The sequence below is a fragment of the Erythrolamprus reginae genome, chromosome 1 (assembly GCF_031021105.1).
Source record: "Erythrolamprus reginae isolate rEryReg1 chromosome 1, rEryReg1.hap1, whole genome shotgun sequence".
NCBI classification, from domain to species: Eukaryota; Metazoa; Chordata; class Lepidosauria; order Squamata; family Dipsadidae; genus Erythrolamprus; species Erythrolamprus reginae.
In genome coordinates, this window is record NC_091950.1 from 153,969,309 (window position 1) to 153,989,038 (window position 19,730).

A 19,730-nucleotide genomic window follows, 5' to 3' on the forward strand; every position below is an offset into this window, starting at 1 on the left:
CACTGTGGGCGGGATGAACCCGGGACCCTGCACGGGAAGGAGCGGTGATGTGCCTACGTGTGGTGCAACCTCACCTGCCCCGTAAGGGGTAGAAGCCATCCACGTTGGGCCCATCCTTGTTGGGCCCTGGAACGATGACCACTGCCCCGACTGGGCCCTCTGCCCGGTGTGTCCCGTCTGCGGGTTGTGGGCCCCTTGCCCCTCTGGGGTTGACTCCACTTCGGGGTCGGTGCCCCATGCTGCTGTGGCAGTCGAAGGAAGCCCCTCCGGGCCCGCCCCCGACCGCCACCTCTTCAAATCAGCAAGACGCTCCAAGACCCTGGCCCAGGAGAGAGAAGGGGAAACCTCGGGGTGAGGGACAGTGGGGGTGAATCCCACCACCCCCTCTACCGGGATCCCACCCAGGGGCCCCTCCGCCGCCGCCCGAGCCCGGGCAGACGGCCTGGCAGCCCTCCTGGGCCGCACCACTGGTGGAGGCCGATGGCCCTGAGCTGGACGCTTTTTAGGGGCCATGACCCTAATTAATAACCTATGTAAATAAGAATAGAAGAAGGGCGTGCCAAAAACCCCCCCCGAAGGCCCGACACCCAGACAAGGCCTACCCTACCCGCAGGCCTTGCAGGCACACCTCCAAGGAGACCCAGACACCAACCCCTCCCAAACTGTGGCAAGGAAGGCCCCACCCAGGCCTTTTATAAGAAGGCCTCAATCCCCAAGGAAGACCCCGGCGGGCCCGCGAGGACACCCCAAGGGCAGCACACCAAACCGGAGCGGAGCCCAGCCGATGCTGGCTCCGCTATGATAAAGGGCTTCCCGCTGGTCTGCAGGCCACAAAATGGTGCCTTGCACGAGGTCGCCAAACAAAATGGCCGCCAGAGCAGACGAACGAACGTCTGCTCTTGTAAAGCAGTCCGGGCGAAAAGGGAGAGCCCCGGGCCTGCTCGCCCTTATATAGGGCAAGCAGGCCCCGCCCGGACCAATCAGGGACCTGGCCAATCGGGTCCCGATCTCCCGAGCGAAGTCTCGCATCGCGAGACTTCGCCCGGGATCCAAGATGGCGGCCGCCATGAGGGACCGTGTCTCCCGGTCCCTCCAGCAAAGCCTGCCAGCCGGGTAAGTCCGGCGCTGCCCATTCCAAATTATTGGAAAAGAGTTCATGGCACTGTTCTCGCATTACAATATCTTCTCGGTATGTATAGTATATACGGAATTGCCAGGTTAAAAAAACCCTATCCCTGTAGAAAGCCAATTTAAGTGGATTGGCACTCAAATGTAATAATATATTGCGTGCACAATACCACATATTTTTTTTCCAAATCTCCTTTTACCTTTGAACTAGTTTATTATTCATATATTTTCCTTCATTTGTTACTTTATCCACCGAAGGCTGAAACATAGAAACAAAGAAGACTGACAGCAGAAAAAGATCCATCTCAAGATCCATCTCAAGATCCATCTAGTCTGCCCTTATACTATTTTTTGTATTTTATCTTAGGATGGACATATGTTTACCCCAGGCATGTTTAAATTCAGTTACTGTCGATTTAGAATAGAATAGAATAGAATTTTATTGGCCAAGTGTGATTGGACACACAAGGAATTTGTCTTGGTGCATATGCTCTCAACGTACATAAAATAAAATATACATTTGTCAAGAATCATGTGGTACAACACTTAATGATTGTCATAGGGGTCAAATAAGCAATGAAGAAGCAATATTAATAAAAATCTTAGGATATACGCAACAAGTTACAGTCATACAGTCAACATGGGAGGAAATGGGTGATAGGAATGATGAGAAAAACTAGTAGATTATAAGTGCAGATTTAGTAGAAAGTCTGACAGTGTTGAGGGAATTATTTGTTTAGTAGAGTGATGGCGTTCGGGAAAAAACTGTTCTTGTGTCTGCTGGAAGTTTGTTCCAAGGATCTACTACTCTTTCAGTAAAATAATATTTTCTCATGTTGCTTTTGATCTTTCCCTCAACTAACTTCAATTTGTGTCCCCTTGTTCTTGTGTTCACTTTCCTATTAAAAACACTTCCCTCCTGAACCTTATTTAACCCTTTGACATATTTAAATGCTTCGATCATGTCCCCCCTTTTCCTTCTGTCCTCCAGACTATACAGATTGAGTTCATTAAGTCTTTCCTGATACATTTTATGCTTAAGACCTTCCACCATTCTTGTGGCCCGCCTTTGGACCTGTTCAATTTTGTCAATATCTTTTTGTAGGTGAGGTCTCCAGAACTGAACACAGTACTCCAAATGTGGTCTCACCAGCGCTCTATATAGCGGGATCACAATCTCCCTCTTCCTGCTTGTTATACCTCTAGCTATGCAGCCCAGCATTCTACTTGCTTTTCCTACCGCCCGACCACACTGCTCACCCATTTTGAGACTGTCAGAAATCACTACCCCTAAATCCTTCTCTTCTGAAGTTTTTGCTAACACAGAACTGCCAATACAATACTCAGATTGAGGATTCCTTTTCCCCAAGTGCATTGGGGAAAATACACTAAACCTAGATAATCCAAGTAGTTTAAGAATACCCCCATACAATTAGTTGCTTAGGTGCTTCTACTGCTGCAGTGGCAAACCTATGAAACATGTATTTACACATGTATGCAGAAGAGAAGCCAGCGAGGCAGCGCATCCTGTGCAGGATGGCTTTGCATGGAATTTCTGGCATTTGTTCTTGTTGTTGTTGTCGTCATCGTCGTTATTATTATTATTATTATTATTATTATTATTATTATTATTTTGCCAGAAGCTCCATGCAGAACCATCCTTCACGGGATGCGCTGTCTCGCTGCCTCCTCTTCTGCATTCCCTGTGTACACATGTGTGCCAGTCAGCTGGTCTTTGCATGTACGAGAGCACCGAAAACCAGAAATTGAGCTTTCCAGTGTACATGTGCATGCTGGCACCTGAACTTCCAGGGTTTTTTGTGTACAAGCGCAACAGCCAGCTGTTCATCAGGCACATGAAATGGAGGTTTGGGGGCCAGCATGTGCTAGCATGTACAGCGAGTGTCAGTGAGGCCTCACAGTCCAGGATGGATGATTTTGCATGCCATTTCCGGCATGCAAGTTGGCAAGCGGTGACATAAAAAGTTACCCACCACTGTTTTAGTGCCTTCAGATATCCCCCTTCAGATATCCTAGAAAGGATATATAGAAACCTATGCAAAAAGAAAGCAAAAATTTCTCAGTAGTGTGGTTCAATGTAAGGGTCATATTCCCCACAAAGGAATGTTTGGAAGTTGCAAGGACATTTCCCTTCGCCTAAGCATCAATACAGTGTTGTGCTTTGTTTAATTTTAATTTATTCTGCAGTGATTTATGTCTTTCATGATTTTATTTTTAATTCCAGCTTTTTAAAAAAATCCTTGTAATTTGCCAGGGAAGTTTAGCAAATGGGATGGTAATGAAGTTGATGGGTAGTAGTATTGAGAATGATGATGACGATAATAACTAATAATTTTCCAATTCAAACTAGACAAATTTCAAACAAAAAAGAATGCAAAAAAGATATTTATCCTAAAAAACCTGTTATTAAAAACTTGCACATTCTGGCAGAATAATAGTTGGTGTTTTCAAAGGCTGTTTCCTCTCTTCTTTTCAGATCATGGAATCTATTTATTTTATTACTAGTTATCCATTCAGTGAGATGGCTGCTTGCTGATTTTTATATAGGCAAGACTGTAGCTTTGTGCTTCAAGCTGGGCTTCAAAAAATTCCCCATGTGCTGTATTGATTGTGAATAAAAGGTGATGGGGAACAAAACTAGCAAAGTACAGCTGGCTCAGCAGCAGTTGTCAGTGTGAGAAATCTAAAAATTATTCAAGAGAAAAAGTAATAGAAGAATACAGAAAAAATGCTTAGTTTGGGAAAATGTTATTGAGATTGCAAAACAAATCACAAACATGGGAAGACTCACAAACTCAACAGGATTTATTTGTAATGTACAAAAAAATAGCATTACATGTATCAGCAGTCAATAACAGGACTCATTGATTTTAAACCCCACAGCTCACTGAATTACAAATTACCAAATTACATCCAAATGTTGTTTAAAATATTGCAACAGCCATCCAATCCTACACAAGAGTGCTGAAATCCTGAGATACCTGAAAAGGTTGTCTGAATAATTTGTTGTGATTTTACAAAGCATTAATAGCACCCTGGGTAGGTATTTCCAGACACGATTCCTGGTTCCAGGAAACATAAAATTTAAATTAATACCGAAAATGCTACAGGTTGGTGACATTGAAATAAATTTACAGCCAATCTGAAGAAATAAATTGGATGTAGTTCAGAATTTATGATCAATGTTCTAGGTGCAATTTATTCTGTCAGGGGAGGATGGATCACTCTTCTATGTTGGTCCAAGATTGTGTGCCAGTTCAGTTTACATTAAGTAGATGTTCACAAAGACAAAGATGTGGATTGCACATTGGTCTTTTGCTATTTCCAACTTGAATATCTGATGTTGATTGACAGATTAAAACATCAAAGATTACATCAAAGAGTTGCAAGGTCAGATGAACCTTAGAAAGACATTCTAGAGTAGGGTGTCAAACTCACATAAATACATCATATGACAGCAATGTCATATGACATATCAGGACTTTCCCCCCCTTTACTAAACTGCACTACTGTAATGTTGCAGTTGACATATTTTCACTTGCTTCTCAAACATAATATGTGACTTCAAAACAACTCCATAATATTATGAGCCACAGTGGTGCAATGGTTGGAATACAGTACTGCAGGCTATTTCTGTTGCCAGCTGCCTGCAATTTGACAGTTGAAATTTCAACAGGCTCAAGGTTGACTCAGCCTTCCATCCTTTTGAGGTGGGTAAAATGAGAATCCAAATTGTCGGGAGCAATAGGCTGACTCTAAATGGCTTAGAGGGGACTGTGAAGCATTGTGAAGTGGTGTATAAGTCTAAGTGCTATTGCTATAATTATGGACCTACTCATTCAGGTGAAATACAAATACACCATCTGGAACACTAGCATTGAAGAGTTCAGAAGGATACCTTTTAGTATTGGATATCAATGAGGGCCAGGAATGTCTCATCTTCTGCATTTCTATTTCATCTTCTCCTTTCCTGAATGGAAAGTACATAGGTCAGTGGTTCTCAACCTTTCTAATGCTGCAACCCCTTAATAAAGTTCCTCATGTTGCGGTGACCCCCAACCATAAGTCTAGTGCCAATTCTCCCAACAGAGCTTTAAACTGGCTGATTGGCAGGAAGGTCAAAGGGACACCCCCATTGTAAATGCCTGATTGGTCAGACTGTAAAAATATGTTCCAAGGCACCAGAACAGAAGGTTTTGTTACTAACACCATGGGAAATTTGTCTTTTTCTATGGTATTAGGCAACCCCTGTGAAACGGTTGTTTGACACCCCCCCCAAAGGTGTCCAGACCCCAGATTGAGAACCACTGACATAGATAATCCATTGCAGCTAGGATGTTGCCTAAATTGAATGACAAAATTGCATCAACAGAACTGTATCATCACTTCTTTCAAGGTGAATGGCACCTCCTTATTTTCAAAGAGCTAGTGATCACCTCCAAATGACATATGAAACCTATCCTCAGGTAGTAAAATCCAAAGAGCAAAGAAAATGTTATTTTGCCTCTACAAATCAGGCAAAAATTAAATGATCCCAGGTAATACAGTGATGGGCTCCTACGGGTACGGTCAGGTACGCAGTACCGGTAGCAAAATTTTGGTCAGGTACACAAAACATACCCTTCTGGGTATGTTTTTTCTATCACAGTAAATGAGTTTGAATGTGTATAATTTTAGAAGAGCTATGCGTGTGTGTGTGTCTGTACATACATTTTATATAGTAGCTAATCGGGGTGGGCTACTGCCCAGACGGGGGAGAACACAGTGGGGTAGCGAAAATGGAGCTCCAGAGCACCGAACTTGCACTGAAAGATGTTGAAACAAAATGTATAAGCCACGCCCACAATGTGGTAGTAAAAATTTTGGTAGCCCATCACTGAGATAATGTGAACATAAAACTGAAGTCTGCACTTCATTGCTTCATCCCTTTTTCAAATCATCATATTATGATTAGTAGGTATCTGTGTAGCAACAACCTGATAATATAATTTTATAAATATTACATTATGATTTTCATTGTTAAAATTAAATAATTGTAAAACACATAATTCAAGCCGATGGTTGTTTGTGTATTCTTCCAAGGTCTTCTTTTGATAGTTATCTAATGACTGTATAATATTAGAATGACATGTATTCATGAAATAATAGTCAGGAAAAATACTTGTTTTCACTGTTACATTGCTAAACAACCCATAAGTAACACATTATTAAATAAAAACATGAAAAGTTGCTCTTTTAGAAATAGTTTAATTTTAATAATCAGAATGTTTAGGGATGTAATTGATGTAATTCTCATTCAACAAATTTACATTTCTGTTGGATGGCAATCATAACAATGTCTTTATTCATATTCAAATTTAGAAATGTAGTGTGAGAGTAGAAATATATGTCAACCTTCAAAATTTCTTTTAAAAATCCAAAATATTTTAATGGTTTAAAGGACATTGAGCAAAGCAAAATGTTCAGTCTATCTGAATATTCCTTCATTTAACTATTTCATTTAAACATGAGGCCAACATAGATGGTCAAATTTTGACGTTTCCTGTGGGATGACATTTTAATTTATGGAACAACTTTAATACGGAGAGAGGTGGCATACAAACAAACAAACAAATAAATTCTGCATATATTCCCTATATTGTTATCATGTTTTTTAATTCTTTCATAGTTTTTTATTGTTTTTTAGCTAAATTATCTGTTTTATTAGTGGGTTTAATTATTTTATTAGTGGGTTTAATATTAATATTACCAGTAATTAATTTAATTTTTTAATTTTAAATTATAGATAATTGGGGTGGGTTTAATAATATGTATGGAATGAGTGAATGGGATGAATGGGATGGGTGGGGGGATTATGGTATGGATGGGGTAAATGGGTATGGTACAAATGATTTGCATGCCCACCTGACGAGAGAGAGGCAGGAGGGGAGGAGGCATCGATCTCTGGGGTGACAGAGGGTTGGAATATTCCAGTGTTGCTGGGGAGAGGCAGATATGGCAGGAGCCACAGAACTAGCCATTCCGGGTGAACGAGAGATCGCTGCTTAATAATGATCCCTTGTTCCGGCTCTGTGAGCTCAACCCAGGGTACTGATGATGAGTGTAACTCTGGCCCTGGGCTCAGGCTGCTGCTATTCAATGCCAGGTCGGTGGTAAATAAAGCTCTCCTCATCCGGGATTTGATCCTGGATGAGGAGGCCGACCTGGCATGTGTGACTGAAACCTGGCTAGGCCCAGAGGGAGGAGTTCCTCTCTTTGAAATTTGCCTAGCTGGGTTTCAGATATGGCACCAGCCTTGACCTCAGGGAAGGGAGGGAGGAGTGGCTATTATAGCAGGGGAGAGCCTTTGCCTACGTAGACTCATTGCCCCAGAGATTGCGGGTTGTGAGTCCCTCCTTGTGAAGTTGGACTTAGGGGTCCAGGTGGACTTGTTGCTCATGTACCTGCCTCCCAACTGCGTGTCAACATCCTTGCCTGTGCTGCTCAAGGCGATAGCCGGGCTGGCAGTAGGATTCCACAGACTTATTGTCATGGGGGACTTTAACCTGCCATCACTCGGTGAAACCTCTGGATTAGCACAGGAGTTCATGGCCACCATGACAGCCATGGACCTGACTCAAGTAGTACAGGGTCCAACTCACAAGGGGGGGCACGCACCCAACATGGTATTCCTCTCTGACCAATTGAGTAATGGTCTGACATTAAGGGGCTTAGAAGTGTTGCCTTTGTCATGGTCAGACCATTTTCTACTGCGGCTTGACTTCCTGGCTCAAATCCTTCCCCGCAGGGAGGCGGAACCAATTAGGCAGTTCCGCCCCAGACACCTGATGGACCCAGAGGGCTTTCAGAGGAGGCTTGGGGTTATTCCGGAGGCACTCATTCACAGTTCAGCGGAGTGTCTTGCTGAGGCCTGGAACAAGGCTGCAGTGGAGGCTCTTGACCGGATTGCGCCGTTGCGACCTCTCCATGGCACTAGACCCCGTAGAGCTCCATGGTTTAATGACGAGCTCCAGGAGTTGAAACTCCATAAGAGAGAAGTGATGGAGGAAAAGTAAGTCTGAATCCAATCGAACACTTGTAAGAGCTTTTATTAAGACTTACTAAGTGGAGCTCAAGGCGGCAAGATGCGCATATCATACCGCCTTGATTACATCAGTGGAATCCCACCTGGCCACTCTGTTTAGGGTGATCCGCTCCCTTCTTAACCAGGGGGGAGTTGGGGAGCCCTTACAGAGTAGTGCTGAGGATTTTAACACATTTTTCGCTGATAAAATTGCTCGAATCCGGGTGGACCTCGACTCCAATTGGATAACAGAGTCGACTGACAATGAGTCAGTCAAGGTGACTGGGGCCTGTAGTTGTCCACCTGTCTGGGAAGAGTTTGATCTGGTGACACCTGATGAAGTGGACAAGGCCATTGGAGCTGTGAGTTCCGCCACCTGCTTACTGGATCCGTGTCCCTCCTGGCTGGTCTCGGCCAGCAGGGAGGTGACACGGAGCTGGGTCCAGGAGTTTGTCAATGCTTCTTTGGGGAGGGGGTCCTTTCTGGATCCCTACAAGGAGGCACTTGTGCGCCCCCTCCTCAGGAAGCCTTCCCTAGACCCAGCCATTCTTAACAACTATCGGCCAGTCTCCAACCTTCCTTTTATGGGGAATGTTGTTGAGAAGGTGGTGGAGCTCCAACTCCAACAGTTCTTGGAAGAAGCCGATTATCTAGGCCCTCAACAGTCAGGATTCAGGCCCGGCTACAGCATGAAAACTGCTTTGGTCGCGTGGGTGGATGATCTCTGGCAGGCCCGGGACAGGGGTTTATCCTCTGTCCTGGTGCTTCTTGACCTCTCAGCGGCTTTCGATACCATCGACCATGGTATCCTTCTGCATCGGCTGGAGGGGTTGGGAGTGGGAGGCACTGTTATTCAGTGGTTCTCCTCCTACCTCTCCGGTCAGTCGCAGTCGGTGTTAGTGGGGGGGGTCAGAGGTCGACCTCAAGGTTACTCCCTTGTGGGTTGCCTCAGGGGTTGGTCCCCCCTGCTATTCAATATCTACATGAAACCACTGGGTGAGATCATCCAGAGGCATGGGGTGAGGTATCATCAATATGTAGATGATACCCAGCTCTACATCTCCACCCCATGTCCAGTCAACGAAGCAGTGGAAGTGATGTGCTGATGCCTGGAGGCTGTTCGGGTCTGGGTGGGAGTCAACAGACTCAAACTCAACCCAGATAAGATGGAGTGGCTGTGGGTCCTGCCTCCCAAGGACAATTCCATCTGTCCATCCATAACCCTGGGGGAAGAATTTTTGACCCCCTCAAAGAGGGTCTGCAACTTGGGCATTCTCCTCGATCCACAGTTCACATTAGAGAACCATCTTTCAGCTGTGGCGAGGGGGAGGTTTGCCCAGGTTTGCGGCCCTATCTGGACCGGGACTCACTACTCACAGTCACTCATGCCCTCATCACCTCGAGATTCGACTACTGTAATGCTCTCTACATGGGACTACCTTTGAAAAGTGTTCGGAAACTTCAGATTGTGCAGAATGCAGCTGCGAGAGCAATCATGGGCTTCCCCAGGTATGCCCATGTTACACCAACACTCCGCAGTCTGCATTGGTTGTCGATCAATTTCCGGTCACAATTCAAAGTATTGGTTATGACCTATAAAGCCCTTCATGAGATCGGACCAGAATATCTCCGGGACCGCCTTCTGCCACACTAATCCCAGCGACCGATTAGGTCCCACAGAGTTGGCCTTCTCCGGGTCCTGTTGACTAAACAATGCCATTTGGCGGGTCCCAGGGGAAGAGCCTTCTCTGTGGTGGCCCTGACTCTCTGGAACCAGCTCCCCCCAGAAATTAGAATTGCCCCCACCCTCCTTGCCTTTTGTAAACTCCTTAAAACCCACCTTTGCCGCCAGGCATGGGGGAATTGAGATATCTCCCCTGGGCCAATACAATTTATGTACGGTATGTTTGTGTGTATGTCTGCTTAATAACGGGTTTTTTAAAATGTTTTTAAATTATTAGATTTGTCATGAATTGTTTTATTGCTGTTGTGAGCCACCCCGAGTCTATGGAGAGGGGCGGCATATAAATCTAATAAATAAATAAATAAATAAATAAATTATACTGGAAATTGACAGAGATTTCTTGCTTACTGTCTTTTTAATTTCCCTTTTTTTCTTTTTGAAAAATAATGTACCTCTGGCATTTCAGAAAGCTTGTTAAGAAATATATATGGGTGAACAGTGCAGTCAGGCGGTAGGGAAAGCAAGTAGGATGCTTGGCTGCATAGCTAGAGGTATAACAAGCAGGAAGAGGGAGATTATGATCCCGCTATATAGAATGCTGGTGAGACCACATTTGGAATACTGTGTTCAGTTCTGGAGACCTCACCTACAAAAAGATATTGACAAAATTGAATGGATCCAAAGACGGGCTACAAGAATGGTGAAAGGTCTTAAGCATAAAACGTATCAGGAAAGACTTAATGAACTCAATCTGTATAGTCTGGAGGACAGAAGGAAAAGGGGGGACATGATCGAAACATTTAAATATATTAAAGGGTTAAATAAGGTCCAGGAGGGAAGTGTTTTTAATAGGAAAGTGAACACAAGGACAAGGGGACACAATCTGAAGTTAGTTGGGGGAAATATCAAAAGCAACATGAGAAAATATTATTTTACTGAAAGAGTAGTAGATCCTTGGAACAAACTTCCAGCAGACGTGGTAGATAAATCCACAGTAACTGAATTTAAACATGCCTGGGATAAACATATATCCATCCTAAGATAAAATACAGAAAATAGTATAAGGGCAGACTAGATGGACCATGAGGTCTTTTTCTGCCGTCAGACTTCTATGTTTCTATGTTTCTATGTTTCTATATATCTTTTATCCACACCATTTAGCATGCACTGAGTCAGATATCAAAACTGTAATCTTTTTTTATTAAATATTTACTGGCTGGATATTTGTATGTGCTGGAAACATTTAAAATGTAAGCGATGTGGCATATTTTTTTACAACACTAAAATAGTAGAAAAAAGAAACATCTATTGAAAGTAGAGGAAACAAACAAACTAATATTAGGGAAATCGGGGTTGGGCAATATATAGGTTAAAATAAGTCTTCTGATATAATAAAGAAAGAAAGAAAAAATAAATTGCAAGTCCCTTTCTCTGTATATTCTGAATGCCACAATTATAAAAAATGAGCATAAGTATATTTAACATAGTTATGAAATGTGTGTAATAGGAAAGGTGCTCAATATTCTGGCTTTGCCATCTTGCAGTGTTATGGGATTGCCTTCTGAATGGGAAAGGGCAGTTAAGCAGTGTTCCAATGTGAAATCACTCCAGGGAGGAAATGACATAGCCCAGACTAGGAAAGCTTTTTCTCCTTGTTTCCAGGAAATGCCCGGCCGGTGACTTACCTCCCCGGCCCAGATTTGTGGCAGGGCCAGGGAGACGCGACTCCTGATGTAGCCGCCATTTTGAAGGCTGGGATCTCACGAGATTTCATGAGATCCCGGCCTTGCTGCTCATCGGTCTGGCCGATGACGTCATCGGGGGCAGAGCCTGCCAGCCCTATAAAAGGGGCTGTGCAGGCTTGGGGCCTCCTTTTGACCCCGACAACGAGCAGGCGAACACCCTCCCTCCCTCCCTATCTTTCAGTGTGCTACTGGGGTCGCCCTTAGGGGGCCGAATAGGAATTTTTGGCGGCCTCGGTATTTTCTGTGACCGTTTTTTTGCCTATTCCACAGTGTTGTGAAGGATGGATGGTTAGGGGGTGCTTCGCTCCCCGATTAATTTTTAATTGGCTTACCTTTGGTCATTGGGTTGGCAGGTTAGGGGCGGAAATTGGGTGGTGTTTAGCAACTGCGTGTTCTCTGTTGGGCATCTTTGGGGATGATTGGCAGATTCTTTCCAAGGGCTCATGATGCCTTTAAATCGATCTGAGCAATTGGTGAGAACCTGCCTTTGGGTCTCACCCATTTCTATCCCCTTTCAGGGGTTAGACGGCGAGACCTCCCACATGCATTTGCATGGCTGGGATCCAGGTGAGGGCGTGGCCCTTTCACCTGGATCAGCATGGACCTACGCCCATATGTTGCCCCGGAAATTTTTCTGACATCGTTTCCGCCCCGGAAGTAATTCAGTTGACCCTGCGGGTCCTTGTTAGGTTGAATTAAATTTATGATAATTTAATTAAGAAAAATGACCCAGTTTTAAAGCCAGCTCTGTGTCCGCGTCGTTACTCCGCCTCTGCTGCAAATGCAGACCTTCTGGTGAAATTCTTTTAATATTGATGATGACACAACAAGGTAACTATTTTGGCCCATTCACAAAATGTTATGGTTCCTTGTGTCTGACATTCAAGTGATGTCACTACTGCATTGCTTTCTGTTTTCCAGGCGTAGACTATTTTTTAAAAAAGTATCTCTTTCCCAATCAGGAAAGCGAACTCAGGAGAGGTCCCTCTCCTGTGTACATACCAACAGGTTTCTGAAAGAGCTTCTCCTGTAACACTTCTCTGTAAACTGGGAAAGTTCCTATTCATCATTCCTCAGCTATTCATTCAATTACTATGTTAAAATTAATACCAATTAATTGCATAGGTAAGCTAATAGGAACTACAGTAACTGCTCATACTTCAGCCACATACGATCATAATGTTTTCAACACCTTGCGCTGGTTAACAGACAAGCCAACATATTTGGCATCAGATGTATATTCCAGATATATTCAAGGGTAGGCTTCTATAAAATTTACTGCTGCAGCCAAGGTGGGATGCAACCAAGGTGCAGACAACTGTTGCCAATCTGATTAGTTCAGAAAGAACAATGCCAAATACACCAGTGTAGTTATCCTTATCACAATCATAAATTGAAAACCCAGTGACAGCTAAAGATAAAAGACATTTCCCAGACAATAGACCAGTTTTTTGTAGAGAGTGTAGTTTCATTGAAAAATGGCCTCAAAATTCTAATTGCAAAAATGTTCCCTAGTATGTCCCCACTGTGTTGGAAGTGTAAGAAAGAAATAGGTTCATATTATCATCAATGGTGGAGTTGTAGCAAAGTTAAGACATATTGGAAAATGATAGAAAGAATAATAAAAGAAATAGTAACGCAAGAGATAGAGAAAACTCTGGAATTTTATCTATTGGGTATAACTAAACAGAAATATAAGAAAGATATTTTACATCTAGTTATTCATATAATGACAGCGGCCAGGATAGTATATGCGCAAAATTGGAAAGGGGAAGGTATTCCCAAAGAGGAAGAGGTTATTAAGAAAATATTAGATTGGAGATTGCGCACGCGCCGATGGGTTTCTAGGCATTCCACCTCTGGCTCCGAATAAATATAAAATGTAAAGAGTTTTCTCCCCCTTAAAAAGACTATAAATCTTCCTTAGAAAAATATAGGAAGAAACAAGAATCAGAATTTTATGTAATTTGGAATAAAGTGTATATATGGATAGATAAGAAGAAGAAGTAAAAGTTAATATTAGGTGAGAATTATAGAAGTATTGTTATGTTTTAAATTTTGAGTTTTTATCTTGTTTATATATGAAGGTTTTTCTTATATAAAGTTAAAAAAAATCTCTTCTTTTCATTTAAATTAATATGTTGATTTAAGGTACTAATAGTGTATTCTTTTTTCTGTATGGAAATTTGACTTCTAGGATAAGAGTGGTATTTGCAACCCCAACTTTATGTTAAATGTGTGTTTGTGTGTATGTCTATTTTAAGAAAAATCAATAAAGTTTATCAAAAAAAAAATAAAGAAAAATGGCCTCAAAACAAGATTTGTTTATATTTGGATTTCATGTCAGCCCATTTCTGAAATAAGATAATGTGGAAGAGTAAAGTTTTTTGTCACTGGCAGTCCATTCCAAATTCTGAATGACCTTTGCCATTGGCTTCATATAACTATTAAACAATGTGATAAAATGTGGAATCCTAAGACGTTATGGATCAATGGCTTAGGTGTTGAATTGGAGGCCCCAGCATTAAAAGAAATGCATGGAATCAAGATCATTCCAACCAGCCAATTGAATAAGATAAAATAAGAAGATACTATGTCAGGGTTGTAAAATATCACTGATTGCTCCAGGAGAATCTGCAGGCCATATTTTCCCTATTCTGGAATAGCTCAAGACAACCAAAGCAATCATGGCATCTCAGCTGAAAGGATAGTTAAATTAAGTTCAGATAATCAACATTATCTAGATCTTTGGTAGTTACAAGACTACCAAAGTAGCATTACCTATTTGGAAAAATGGATTTACTTTGACCACCAGATGCAAACTGCTAAACGTTTTCAGAGTTTACTCCTTTTCCCAGTGACAAATGTCAGTTTATACATTTCTTTCCTTGTCATCTGAAAAAAGTCTGCCTATTTCACTTCCTATGTAGTTTTTTTAATCCAACTGAAATTTGTTCCATCCCATGAACCCATTTACACATGTTTTTTTAAAGGGTACAAGGAATCTATTTTTCTCTAATTTGTAAATATTCCCAAATGTTTGTCTGCACACAACAATGCAATCAACTTACAATTATGGCAGGTTGTTCCAGTGTAACCAGTTTCGTTACAATCACAGAAGAATGTTGTCCAAGATTGGGAACACTTTCCTCCATGTTCACAGTAGTTTGGTAAACATCTAATTGAAAATAAAACAAGAAACTTTAGTTTAAGCTTTACATTTCTCTAAAGTTCTATATTTGACATAAAAATACAAAATAAAATCACCTTAACTTGGTTCTTAGCTTAAAATGAATACTTTCAGAAAAACAGCATGCAGGGAACAGATATAATTCAGAAGGGAGCCCAAATTGATACTAAAATACAAGGCAATGGCTTGAGATAGACTCTTTTCTTCAGTATCCAAGCAACAATAATGCATATTTTATTCTTTCAGATAAGAGGAATGGATTATACCAAGTGAAAAGTATCACAGAACATTTTAATAAGACTTTTCTTTTTGATATTACTTTTTCTCAATTCTCACTGTAATTTCAGTTGATCATATCAGCATCTAGCTATATTTACTTGCTCTTCGCAAATACAAATGGTCTATGAGTAAAATATTTTTTTAAAGAATCATATTATGAATAAAATGCGTCCCCATTCTTTAGCCTTTATATTTTCACAATGAATACATAGAAACAGTATGAGCAAAGGGTAGGAAGATAACAAAACACTGGGTAGTTGGCCTAAGCACTGGGCAAAAAGCTCACAAAGAGCTCAATTCAGCTATATGAGCTGGGGTGGCCCAGTGTTTAGGGTGCAGTACAGCAGGTTACTTCTGCTGACTGACTATTGCCAATATATGTATATTCAGGTCTTTTCCCATGTAAGGTTGATAGAATCCTGGTGATGTTTTGACAAGGTCCCATTCTTCAGGATGGTGCTTTCAGCTTTGTTCGCCCATGCTTAAACCTGAAAGCTTCAGCCTGAAGATGACGAGTGGGACCTCATCAAAATGTTGCCAGGATTCTATCAATCTTATATGGGAAAAGACCTGAATGTGCCAAGACTTACCTATACCCGTAAAAATCTATGAAAACAAATATATATACCAATATATATGTTTGTTTTCTGTCATATCATCCTGGTATTCCCAAATATGGGAGGAAACAACTTGTTTTTCTTTTGTCTCTGTCTAGCCGACAAAATCTAACATTTCCTTTTCACTTATCAGCAAAAATATAATATAACACACACACACACACACAAAAACACACACACACACATATACGAAGGTCTTGGCATATTCGGGTTTCTTCCTGTATAAGTTTCAGAGATTCCTGGAAACTTACAGAGGAAGAAACCCGAATATGCCAAGATCTTCATACCTGTACCTGTGAAAAATCTACGAAAACCTGTGCGATTGGGGAAATCACATGGCGGGTGGAAGCTCTGTTTCCTCCAAGGAGATTCCTAGAGAGGCCCCACAGAGGCTTCTCCCCACCTTTTCTGGCCCTGTTTCCTCCCAGGAGATTCCTAGAGAGGCTCCATGGAGGCTTCTCCCTGCCTTTTCCAGTTACAGTTTTGGAGGCTCGGGTTTGTAAGTGGAAAATGGTTCTTGAGAAGAGGCAAAAAAATGGTTCTTATCTAGAAAAGTTTGTAAGTAGAGGTGTTCTTACGTACAGGTACTACTGTATGTGTGCATGTGTGTGTGTGTGTGTGTGTGTGTGTGTGTGTGTGTAACAAAAAAAGAATAATAAAACATTAATGAAACCAATAATAGCTTAGACCATAACATTTCTTCAACTATTGTTTAATTCTCAAAGACACCCTGGCCAGAGTCTCTTTTCACTTTTACTATCTGGCAGAAGACATAGAAGTATAGTCAACCAGCTAAACAGGTTTAAAAACAGCTTATACTCATGGGCTGTCAGACTCTAAACACAATACAGCACCACAAACATATTAATATGACAAATTTCACTGGTGTCAGTGAAGTGTGTAATATATACAGTACTGTATATACAATGATACAAGATCATACACCTGATTAATATACATGTTGCACGAAATATGACATACATATGGAAACATATTACTAGTTGTTCTTCTCCCAACTACTTGCATAAAGATTATTCTTGTATGAACTGCACTACTAGAGGTTAAACCAATTTTGTTGTATGCATGATGTACAATGACAATAAAGGCTTTGAATCTGAAAACCTTATATCATGACTTCATTTCCCCCCATTTCCCATAAAAAGTCTATAAAGGTTTCCAGTCATTGTTAAATTGCCCTGTCTCTAATTAAAATGCATATTTTTTATTTATTCATTCACTCACTCACTCACTCACTCACTCACTCACTCACTCAGTCATTCATTCATTATGTCATGGTTACGTAGTGTATATTAGAGCAAGTGAACCTTTGAGAGCTATATGTAACAAAATTTCATTTTAATGTATGCCTATTAGTGTACATTCAAAGTGGTAATAAATCTATTGTATTGTATTGTACTGGACCATAATTCTATTCTGTTCTATTCTATCCTATTCTATATTCTATTCTTACAATTTGGCCATTTCAATGTTTCCTCATCTTTACTATCCATTCCTCCATTGTGGGTAAAGGTTTGTGTGAAAATGTTTTACAGTTTTCGGAGAGTGGTGGCATACAAATCTAATAAACTGAATTGAATTGAATTTAGTGAACATATATAAAAGCAAAGTTTCATGTTTCTTTCCCCAGCTGCTTATTCATCAATCCCAAAAATGTATCTGGTTTCAAGAGAAATGATTGTATATGGATCTTTAACACCTTCTGTGTTTCTATAGGTAATTGAGTCCAAAAATGTGTGGCCTTAATACACTTCCACCAATCATGATCAAATGTCCTTGTTGGTATCTTTCCCTGCTTCCTAGGGCTGAGAAAAAGTTATTGGCCCAAGGTCACTCAGCTGGCTTCCTGCCTAATGTGAGATTAGAACTCACCAGTTTCTAGGTCACAGCACTCTAAACATTATACCAAACTGGTTCATCCCATCTTATACCTAATAATAAATTAATTTGTATTGAATCCAAATCCCGCAGAGTTAAGTGGCCTGGTATTTCTATTAGCTTCAAAAAATATCTTTAAAATTCCATTACCACATTACCACAAGGGAAAAACATAGGTACTTTGTGGAATTTGCCTTCAAGGTGTTCTGAATGTATAATTTGAAACCATATACTAATAAATTCCTTCCTCAGTGGCACTGCTTGTAAAATAGAATGGGTATGGCAAAACAATATAATTTTCTTAAAGTTAAAGTAAAAAGGGAGACCCTTGAATAGCACAATAGTTTTACATTTAGGTTTGAATCCTACTCCAAACAAGCCCTATATATCTCCAGAAAGAGATTTATGGCAGTCCTACATTCTGAGTTATATAGCAGTGAGAAGGTATGGAAGACCCGGTGTGCATCTTAAAAAGTTGCTTTGGTTGACATCTAGTTTGGGTCCAACATTTTTATTCCTTCATATAAGCTAAACATAAAGGGGGGATTTGACCAGCTTGATAGTTGGTTGATATGTTTAGCTTCTTTATGGTGCAAAGTGTTAAGTGAACATGCTTTACCTGAAATTAAGAGAATAACTGCAATATGCACAATATTTCTGGACATAGTTAGGGCTTTAATTCAGTATAGCATCCTATAATTATGAAATCCTACAACAGCAGCCAAAGAAAACATTTTTGTGAATACGCACACACACACGCACACACACATACACACGCAAAAATTTGACACAAAAAAACTATATACATATACATATACATATATATATATACATATACATATACAGTGTAATTTTATTTTTTTAGATTTGTAACATTAGATTTCTACACATTTTGTATTATATTTATTATGTTGTAAGCCGCATATATATTGCTATCCCTAAGGTTGGGAGTTGTTTTAAGAAATCTGTCAAAATCCATCTGCAGCATGGATAGCAACATTAAATGAGGTCCACTGAAATCATTACATCTATAGACCAAATTATACACAAAAGACACATATAAATGAAATGCGGAGCCAATCAAATGCTGAACAAAGTTGATTTGGGTCTTGATAGGACTTGGATAAGAATTTACTAGAAAATCCCAGTGCTGTATACAAAACTGGGGAACCAATTAGATATCATTGAAGAAAGCAATGGCAAAAACTTTACATTTCTTTCTTTCTTTCTTTCTTTCTTTCTTTCTCTCTCTCTCTCTTTCTCTCTCTCTCTCCTTCCTTCCTTCCTTCCTTCCTTCCTTCCTTCTTTTCTTTTGAAGATAACTTTTTTCCAGCCTGGCAATCGAAACCTAGCAAAATTCCTTTCTCCAATTGCCCTTCCATACAAACAAATCCAAACTTTTTTCTTCAAGCCTATTTAAATTGTCTCATTTTCCACACTTTCATTCTCGTTACCATATATTTCCACATGTTTCCACATAAACAGAAATTTGACTAGAATATGTTTACATTAAGCAAATATGGAATGTCCATCTCACACCCATTTCCAATATATTTTTTTTAAATGACATAATATCGAATGGGTTCCATTATTATAAGAATAAGTGGGACTTTTAAAAAAGGAGAAGCTTCATGGTCATATGAAGACATGCCAGCTACTGTCTTTGTAATATGTTTGATCAAATCTTATATAATCAAATATGTGCACTCTTCATTGCAATCAACAGATAAATATGCATTTTCCATATTATATACTATTTATTAAAGTCATGAAGAAAAGCTAATTGATTGTGCTTGACAAGTCCCCTAGTTCTCCATCTGTTATATAACCTTATAATAATACTAACAGAATTACACGAAAGTATTATTTGTTTTATTGTTGCAATTACTATATATTGTAAGCTACTTCTGCTGATCACCGTCTGCCAACATTTTGGCAGTTCAAATTTCAGTAGGCTCAAAGTTGACTCAGCCTTCCATCCTTCCAAGGTTGCTAAAATGAAGACATAGATGGTTGGGGGCAATATGCTGACTTTCTGTAAACCGTTTAGAGAGGGCTGTAAAGCACTGTCAAGCACTATATAAGTCTAAATGCTGTTGCTATTTGT

At 40.6% G+C, this 19,730-nt stretch overlaps 1 protein-coding gene across 1 annotated transcript in view; it reads right to left on the minus strand.

The window, feature by feature from the left end:
• The window catches only part of CNTNAP5 (contactin associated protein family member 5), a 485,513-nt gene that overhangs the window by 170,876 nt on the left and 294,907 nt on the right, over positions 1-19,730 (minus strand). The window contains exon 11 of the mRNA XM_070729992.1: positions 14,713-14,819. Within this exon, the coding sequence (XP_070586093.1) occupies positions 14,713-14,819 (107 nt within the window). The remainder of the gene's footprint in view (positions 1-14,712; positions 14,820-19,730) is intronic.